General features: G+C 38.2%; 1 protein-coding gene across 1 annotated transcript; it reads left to right on the top strand.

Moving 5' to 3' along the window:
- Positions 1–6,563: 6,563 nt before the first annotated feature.
- Positions 6,564–7,413, top strand: LOC133321502 (uncharacterized; the record flags this gene model as incomplete). Its single annotated transcript, XM_061530591.1, has 1 exon — positions 6,564–7,413. A coding segment is annotated over exon 1 (850 nt), but the record flags the coding sequence as incomplete, so codon positions are not given.
- Between the last annotated feature and the right edge of the window lie 2,542 nt (positions 7,414–9,955).

The following is a 9,955-nucleotide window of genomic DNA, read 5'->3' as shown; positions in this document are numbered from 1 at the left end:
GGCTGCCACAAGGTAATAGTCCGAATCTATATTCGCTCCCCGGATCCATCGGACGTCTAAAACACTCAATGAATGCCTTCCGTCTATCACAGCATGTTCGATTTGATTTTTCGTTGTTCGATCGGGAGAAATTCAAGTTGCCTTTTGTATATCGAGAAGCTTGAATCTGGTGCTGCTAACTACCATGTTTTTCCCTGCCGCTGAGTCAATCAACCTCATGCCGTTGTCTGATGTTTCTTCATGAAGGCTGAATTTTTCTACGGTGAGGCCAAAGATATTTTCCCTTCCGATTTTTGCATAAAAAAATCTCCTAGCAGAATTTTTATGTCCAGAGCCAGGGCAACGATCATATGCTGTTTCTAGGCGCTCATAAAATATGTTTTTGTCTGCTAATATTTGTCTTCGGTCATAGCATGGGCGCAAATGAGACTGATGTAGAAGAACATCGGTTTAATGCGGAGTATAGCAATTCGCTCATCTACTGGAGTGAATCTGGAGACGAGGTATTTTATTCCCCTTACTTACTTAGCTGGCTTGTTACAGAGCGGTTGTTCCATAAACCGAGCTTAAAAAAGATTTCCAAGCGCGTCGGTCTTGTGCGCAAATCCACCAATTTGGAAGACCACGTTCCAAGATGTTGATTTCTGCTTGGTCTTTCCATCTAATTCGTGGCCTTCCCCTTCTGCGAGAACCATTAGCTGGTTCGCTTTTATATGCCTTTTGAGCTGGGGCATTCTCATTCATTCGCACAACATGACCTAGCCATCGTAGTTGCTGCAGCTCAATTCAACTGACTATGTCGATGTCCGCGTATAAATTGTAAAGCTCGTGTTTCATTCGACGTCGATATTCACCGTCGACGCAGATCGGCCCGTAGATCTTTCGGAGAAATTTTCATTCAAACACCCCAAGAGCTACCTCATCTGCTTGCGCTAGTACCCATGCTTCAGATCCATATAACAGCACGGGTAGTATCAGCATCTTGTAAAGTGTAAGTTTGGTCTGGCGGGAGGAGGTTTTGTTTCTAAACTGTTTATTTCCTGTTCTCCTGTTAACCATAAATCCGCAGCCAAATTCATGTCTCGTCGTTTCATGGTAGCTATAATACAGGGCGTAATCTTCTGATTTACTTACGCCAGTCCCTTTCCATGTATATTGTCTTTGTACTTCTTTAGTACATCCGCCAAAACGAACACTGCGCGTCTTCAAACTGTACAACGTGCGCACATTCCAAGTGCAGATTTGCACATCGTGGTATGTTATACGTTTGCGGTGGTCGTCAACATTGCGGGGATTGGTTTTCTTTTTCTTTGCTTTTTCATAGTAGGTTCGGTTTTCCGAGTGTGGGCAACTAACCCGACGCTTCAACTCTTTTTTTATATCCTCCACCATAGTATGGAGGGTATATTAATTTTGTCATTCCGTTTGTAATTCATCGAAATATTCATTTCCGACCCTATAATGTATATTCTTGATCAGGGTAAAATTCTACGGCGATCTAGCCACGTCCGTCTGTTGTAATCACGCTATCTTCTGAGGGAATTGAGATAGGGTGCTGAAATTTTGCATAGGGTTGTCTTTTGTCTGCAGGCAAGTTCGAAGATGGGATATATCGGTCCACTTTCAGGCATAGCTTCCATATAAGGTTACCCGCCAAATTTCGGTATTTTTAGGTTCTTGAGCGCGTTCTTTAGCCGAATTCGTTGAAATTTGGTACATTGGGTTCTTATTGGGCACTAAATGTCTCCACAAAAAATTATAAGTATAGGTCCACTTTTTCTTGTAGCAACCATATAACGGTACCTCCTAAATTTCAGTATTTTGGGGGTTTTGATCATATTATTCCACCAAATTGGGTGTAATTTAGTATTTTGAGTTCTTAATAGATACCAAATCTCTCCAAAAAAAATTATGAATATAGGTCCATTTTTTCGGTTAGCCCCCAAATATAAGGGTACCCCCCAATTTTCGGTATTTTGGGGTTCTTGAGCGCGTTTTTCAGCCGAATTCGCTGAAATTTGCTACATTGGGTTCTTATTGGGTCCTAAATGTCTCCACAAAAAATTATAAATATATGTCCACTTTTTCTGGTAGCCTCCTTTTTGGGGGTAGTCCCCATATAACCCCCTTTTTATATTAGAATAGTTATCTAATTTGTTCCGCGTTTTGGGTTTGGTTCTAAGAGTCTGTCGTAATCATTTAACCTGTGGAGGATATCGATATAAAGTTATAACGTAAGGTTCGATAACCCTCATTTAGGCCTAGCACCTGTGTGGAAGGTATCAGAGGGAGTGGACCGATACTCCATATCTTCGAACCTGAACTAAGTTTGGAAGAATAATAAGATAGGCACAGGTTGGATGAAATCAAAATTTTCTGGAACATTATGGTTTACATAATCGCACCCCAGGTGGCACCACGGAGAGGTCAGTGTCCACAATTGAGATGAAAGAGGAACCAAGATAAGCCTGGACTTCGCCATGTTAAAGTCAATCAGAGCCCTTTGCTTGGTATCTATCATCCCCTACGCCACCCCCACGCCTATAGGCCATTAAAAAATATTCTTTATAAAAATATTCCTTGCCCTGGATAACCAATGTGCTTTCTCTTAGTGCCATAGAATTGCATATAAATGCAATTCATTGCTTCCTTCCCTTGGCTTCGGGCCATGAGAATCTGTCGCAAGTCCTGGTAACCACTGTCCTTTCTCTTGGTGCCATAGAATTGCATATCAATGCAATTCATTGCTTCCTTTCCCTTGGCTTCGGGCCATGAGAATCTGTCGCAAGTCCGACACATATGCTGTTGCATCGGGAACAGAACAAAAGGAAGCTGGAAATGGAATGTTATTCGTTTTGTTATTAACTCTTTCCTGAATCGATAATAAAAAATATGTTTTTTTTGTCTGCACACACATACATATACACACTCACTATTATTTAGCAATAAAAAATACTGAATTGAACTGAAAAATTTTCTTTGTCCGATTTTTTTCTTCGAATAAAAGCATCGTAGGAAAAATGAGAAATTGCCAATTCATTTGATGTCAGTCTGCCAGCCTCTGTGCATCTCAAGTTCCATTCCCCATAAATCATTTATTCAAGTTCCACTGCTTCTTCTTCTTCCTCTGCTTTGTATTCTTCGAGAATTGTGCCGATTGATGTTTCTATGGAAGAGGAAATGAAATTTTCAAATGTCAACATTAAGACTTGTTGGACAATTTGTATATGGATGGGTGGGTGGTTGTGTGTGTGACTGTCGGTGTATGCACTACGAGTGTTCTGTCTATGTGTGTGGGAAATGATTTGCAAATGTCCTTTATTCTTGGCTATCAATTGTTGGCTTTTGTGTTTAACCCAAAAATGATGATGACTATGATGATCAAACATCATTTTCTACTCTTCTCCAAATATTCATCATCAATCCATCCAATATGGTGTGGGATAATTGCAACAGTTTAGTTCGATTTATTTCAATTCGAGTCGATTCGATTTATTTTGTCTTCAAAATGAGTTTGTGTCAAATCATTTGACCCACATATCATCGAACAATTATTCGGAAAAATGAGTCAGACACACACACACACAAAATTTAATTCAATTTTTGGTGAGGGGGGAGAGGAGGAAATTGAAGAAGGTTTAGTGTCATCAAAACGGATATTAATCACAGGATGGATGAATATCCACACACACACAGACCTATAGACACACATACATCTACACACTACGATTACCAAACAAGGTAGTCTATTGTATGAGTTTCCCTAAAATAATGATGACGATTTGTTGATGGGAACTTCTCTGATACACTTCCATGTAATTTTTCCGGGTAGGGCAGAGAGGAGGGCATTTTGAGTTGTCATCTTGACAAATTTCCTAACAATAGTAGATTGTTTTGAAGTGTAATGAAATTATGTTTAATTAATCAATGGTTGAATGAATGAATGATCTATTCATTCAAAGCCTTAACCTGGTACATATGGGGCCAGATAATTAATCATTGCGTATCATTTGATAGGGAGCTAATAAAAACAAATTTCTTTGGAAATTTGTAAACGGTTACAGGTGTTCGCCACAGGTAGGCAATTAATTTAGATTTAATGAATGGCTCGAAAGGTAGCAACAATATCCAGAAAGATCTTTAAAATAATTTTTAAAGATCCACAAAATATTCTTTAAAAAATCCACGCCTTATAAAGACTCCTAAAAAATATTCTTTAAAAAATCCACGCCTTATTCTTTAAAAAATCCACGCCTTATTCTTTAAAAAATCCACGCCTTATTCTTTAAAAAATCCACGCCATATAAAGACCCCTAAAAATATTCTTTAAAAAATCCACGCCTTGTGGTAGACCCCTAAAAAATATTCTTTAAAAAATCCACGCCTTGTGGTAGACCCCTAAAAAATATTCTTTAAAAATCCACGCCTTGTAAAGACCCCTAAAAAATATTCTTTAAAAAATCCACGCCTTGTGGTAGACCCCTAAAAAATATTCTTTAAAAAATCCACGCCTTGTGGTAGACCCCTAAAAAATATTCTTTAAAAAATCCACGCCTTGTGGTAGACCCGCCTTATGAGAAAAAATTTTTCTTTAAAAAATCCACGCCTTATGAGTACCCTGAAAAATATTCTTTAAAAAATCCACGCCTTGTAAAGACCTCTAAAAAAATATTCTTTAAAAAATCCACGCCTTGTAAAGACCTCTAAAAAAATATTCTTTAAAAAATCCACGCCTTGTAAAGACCTCTAAAAAAATATTCTTTAAAAAATCCACGCCTTGTAAAGACCTCTAAAAAAATATTCTTTAAAAAATCCACGCCTTGTAAAGACCTCTAAAAAAATATTCTTTAAAAAATCCACGCCTTGTAAAGACCTCTAAAAAAATATTCTTTAAAAAATCCACGCCTTGTAAAGACCTCTAAAAAAATATTCTTTAAAAAATCCACGCCTTGTAAAGACCTCTAAAAAAATATTCTTTAAAAAATCCACGCCTTGTGGTAGACCTCTAAAAATATTCTTTAAAAAATCCACGCCTTGTGGTAGACCCCTAAAAATATTCTTTAAAAAATCCACGCCTTGTGGTAGACCCCTAAACGGATTGGGCCGACTATATAATACCCTTCACCACTGTGGGTAAATTCTACATATGTCTCCTAAGAGACTCCGCCTTTCGAACCGATTTTCACGAAACTTTGCACACATTATTCTAGATTCAATTAAATACGCTATACCACATTTCGTGCAAATCGAAAGATATATGCGGACTTTGGTGACACATTTACCTTAAATCGGACGAAAATATATATGGGAGCTATATCTAAATCTGAACCGATTTTAACGAAACTGTGCACACATCATTTTAGGCTCAATGCAGTACACTATGCCAAATTTCGTTCAAATCGAATGATATATAGGGACTTTGTTACACCATTTACCCAAAAATCGGACGAACATATATATGGGCGCTATATCTAAAGCGGAACCGATGTTCACGAAACTTTGCACACATCAGTCTAGGCTCCATTCAGTACTCCATGCCTAATTTCGGGCAAATCCAATGATATATGGGGAATTTGGTGCACCATTTGCATAAAATCGGACGAAAATATATATAGGAGCTATATCTAAATTTGGACCGACTTTCACGAAACTTTGCACACATCATTCTAGGCTCAATTCAGTACGCTATGCAAAATTTCGTGCAAATCGAATGATATATAATGACATTGTTGCACCATTTATATAAAATCGGACTAAAATATATATGGGAGCTATATATAAATCTGACCCGATTTTCTCGAAATTTGGCACACATCATTCTAGACTCAATTCAGTACGCTGTGCAAAAGTTCGAGCAAATCGAAATATATTTAGGACGAAAATATATATGGGAGCTATATCTAAATCTGAATCGATTTTCCCAATTTCTATAGGGTTCGTCCTTGGGTCAGATAAGTGACCTAGGCTAACTTTCAATCAATTCGGATCATAAATGCGACCTGTACTTTGTTTACAATTTAACAGGGACAGACAGACGGACGGACATGCATAAATCGACTTAGAAAATGACTCTATGCATGTTCTCAAAAGGAACCATGTGTCTATCTCGTTTCTTTTTGCCTGTTACAAACAAATGCACAAAGACATAATACCACAGTGTGATGAAGGGTATAAAAATCCACGCCCGTGTTAGACCCTTAAAAATAATTTTGAAAAAATCCATCTTTGAAAAATCCACGCCATTTGGTAAAACCTTAAAAATTGTTTCTCAATTTTTTAATAACTTAATAACAATTTAAAATTACCCTCCCTCCAAAACTTTTCAAAAATAAAACAGCTGTCAGGTTGCCCTGCCATCATCTCGTTGACCCAATTCTATTTATTGTTTGAACAATTGCAGCTAGGCGAACAAACAGAACTCTAAGCCCCAAAATACAAATTACAACCATTGTCCAATTGTCACACTGCGATCACTATATAAACCTTTGGAAATTTGGATAACAGTATCAAATTCATTTGTTTACTCCTCAAAGCATCAACTCGTGAAGATAGGGAGCTTGAAAATGAAATTAACATTTCTTCTGCTGTGCGTAGCCCTCTTGGGCTCCAATGCCATGGTCAATGGCTTCTTCTTTGGTGGCAAAGGTGGTGCCAATGGTGGCGGCGGCTTTGCTGCTAAGCTCTGTGCCATGGGTAAGACACAATTCTGTACCACCGCACCAACTGTTGCCCCTACCACCACTACAACGACAACAGCACCCACTGCACCCACCACGCCAACAACTCCAACCACCACAGGCACTGGCACTGGTACAGCACCAACCAATACGGCTACTACAACTTCAACTGGTGCTGGAACTTCACCCACTGGTACAGGTACTGCACCTACTGGCAGTGGTACTTCACCAACTGGAAGCGGTGGTGCTACACCAACCGCAACAGCCACGGCCACAGCTACTGCTACAGCTCCAGCCCCAACAGCTCCAGCACCAACCTCACCACCTGCCGCAACAGCACCAGCACCCACAGCTTCGGCACCAGCACCCACAGCTACAGCACCATCGCCAGCACCAACAGGTACAGCACCAGCACCAGCCCCAACAGGTACAGCCCCAGCACCAACAGCCCCATCACCAACACCCCGTGCCTTGGCTCTGGATGAAATTGAGGAGAATGAAATTGAAGCCGCCTCCCTTGATGAGGATGAAAATGCTCTGGCCGATGATGAAGATGATGAGGGAGAACGTGCTCGCCGCCGTCGTCGTATGCGTCGTACTCGCCGTCGCCAAAGACGTAATCGTCGTAACCGTCGCAACAAGGCAGCTCGTCGTAATCGCAAAATCCGCCGCAATCGCAGGCTACGTCGCCAGCGTAAAAATCGTGCTGTAAGACGTCGTCGCATTACCCGTCGCCGTAGGAAGAACAGGAGTGGTTAACTGAATGAATCTCGACCCAGGGCGAATTTATAAAGATTTAAAATAAAATGCAAAGATTTAATAAAAATTTGAAAACAAAAACTCAAATTGAATTTATTTTTATTGTGGGCGTAGATTTATTAAATAACATTTTTCTAAGGTCCTCCCAGGGCGTGGATGTATTAAAGAATATTTTTCTAAGGTCCCCAACAAGGCGTGGATTTATTAAAGAATATTTTTCTAAGGTCCCCAACAAGGCGTGGATTTATTAAAGAATATTTTTCTAAGGTCCCCAACAAGGCGTGGATTTATTAAAGAATATTTTTCTAAGGTCCCCAACAAGGCGTGGATTTATTAAAGAATATTTTTCTAAGGTCCCCAACAAGGCGTGGATTTATTAAAGAATATTTTTCTAAGGTCTTCATAAAGCGTGGACTTATTAAAGAATATTTTTCAAAGGCGTGGATTTATTAAAGAATATTTTTCAAGGGCCAACTGAGCCGTGGATTTATTAAAGAATATTTTTCTAAGGTCCCCAACAAGGCGTGGATTTATTAAAGAATATTTTTCTAAGGTCCCCAACAAGGCGTGGATTTATTAAAGAATATTTTTCTAAGGTCCCCAACAAGGCGTGGATTTATTAAAGAATATTTTTCTAAGGTCCCCAACAAGGCGTGGATTTATTAAAGAAAAATTTCCTAAGGTCCCCAACAAGGCGTGGATTTATTAAAGAATATTTTTCTAAGGTCCCCAACAAGGCGTGGATTTATTAAAGAATATTTTTCTAAGGTCCCCAACAAGGCGTGGATTTATTAAAGAATATTTTTCTAAGGTCCCCAACAAGGCGTGGATTTATTAAAGAATATTTTTCTAAGGTCCCTAACAAGGCGTGGATTTATTAAAGAATATTTTTCTAAGGTCCCCAAAAAGGCGTGGATTTATTAAAGAATATTTTTCTAAGGTCCCCAACAAGGCGTGGATTTATTAAAGAATATTTTTCTAAGAAAATCTGAAATTCGTTTGAGGAACGATGTTGCTAAGGAAAACTTCCAAAAAATCTCTCAGAAAGTATTATCACGTAGAAATGTTTTTCGAATCTGCATTGAAGTTAATAATCAATGCAATTGATTATTTTGACTTCTTGTTCTTTCCTGATCTAAATGTTTCACTTTTCCAGGTGACAGGTAACTGGGTTCTCACGAACACAAACTCAATGGCATAGCGGAGAATTTGTCACGCTGTTTGTCATTAGCAGCAGCTTCTTGAATGCTGACCAACACCTTTTAAAGTGTAAGGAAAACTTTGTTGAGAACTAGGCAGGCCAGCCTGGGGTGTTTTTTTCCAATCCCAGAGGATGGTGAAGGAGAGTGAGAGTAACGTGAATGGTTATCTGCTTGAAAAACAGTTTGAAATTCTATTTCATTTTGAAATCACAAGAGGAGGTAATACAAAATAGTGGCGATAAGGGTAGGCATTGGTCGACACAGTATAGGTGACTGTGTGAGTGACCTGTTGTGTTAAGGTTTCAGTGACCTTTTCTTTTGGTTGTACGGGTTAATAATTTTCTTGTTAAAATTTCGATGCGGGAAACTTTTATAATCATTAATTTGTATTTTCCTCTGGTAATATCAATTTCTTATCATTTAATGTTCAGAGGTTTGTTCCAAATGAAATGAAGCTATTAATGGCTTATAACACCTTGCGGACCTTAATAGTTGTCTCAGGTAAATTGGTCGCTGGTTAAGGGGATCAAATTACCACACGCATCGTTTATCGACGAATAGTTTTGTATTAATAACCCGCATTCAATTTAATGACAATTATTTGACATTTATGAAGGTTATTGTCATGGGGTGAGTAGAGATGCGGCATTTGAAAACGGAGATGATTGTCTTCGGATTTTTCAAAGACTTCTGTAGGTATAAAAAGGCGTGGATTTTTTAAATAATTTTTTCAGTGACCTATACAAGGCGTGGATTTTTTAAATAATTTTTTCAGACCTATACAAGGCGTGGATTTTTTAAATAATTTTTTCAGTGACCTAAACAAGGCGTGGATTTTTTAAATAATTTTTTCAGTGACCTATACAAGGCGTGGATTTTTTAAATAATTTTTTCAGTGACCTATACAAGGCGTGGATTTTTTAAATAATTTTTTCAGTGACCTATACAAGGCGTGGATTTTTTAAATAATTTTTTCAGTGACCTATACAAGGCGTGGATTTTTTAAATAATTTTTTCAGTGACCTATACAAGGCGTGGATTTTTTAAATAATTTTTTCAGTGACCTATACAAGGCGTGGATTTTTTAAATAATTTTTTCAGTGACCTATACAAGGCGTGGATTTTTTAAATAATTTTTTCAGTGACCTATACAAGGCGTGGATTTTTTAAATAATTTTTTCAGTGACCTATACAAGGCGTGGATTTTTTAAATAATTTTTTCAGTGACCTATACAAGGCGTGGATTTTTTAAATAATTTTTTCAGTGACCTATACAAGGCGTGGATTTTTTAAATAATTTTTTCAGTGACCTATACA

The sequence above is a fragment of the Musca vetustissima genome, unplaced genomic scaffold, assembly GCF_032173495.1.
Source record: "Musca vetustissima isolate MV318-11 ecotype Yass unplaced genomic scaffold, APGP_CSIRO_Mvet_v1 utg125391, whole genome shotgun sequence".
Taxonomy (NCBI): Eukaryota; Metazoa; Arthropoda; class Insecta; order Diptera; family Muscidae; genus Musca; species Musca vetustissima.
This window is presented reverse-complemented; position numbering and strand designations above follow the sequence as displayed.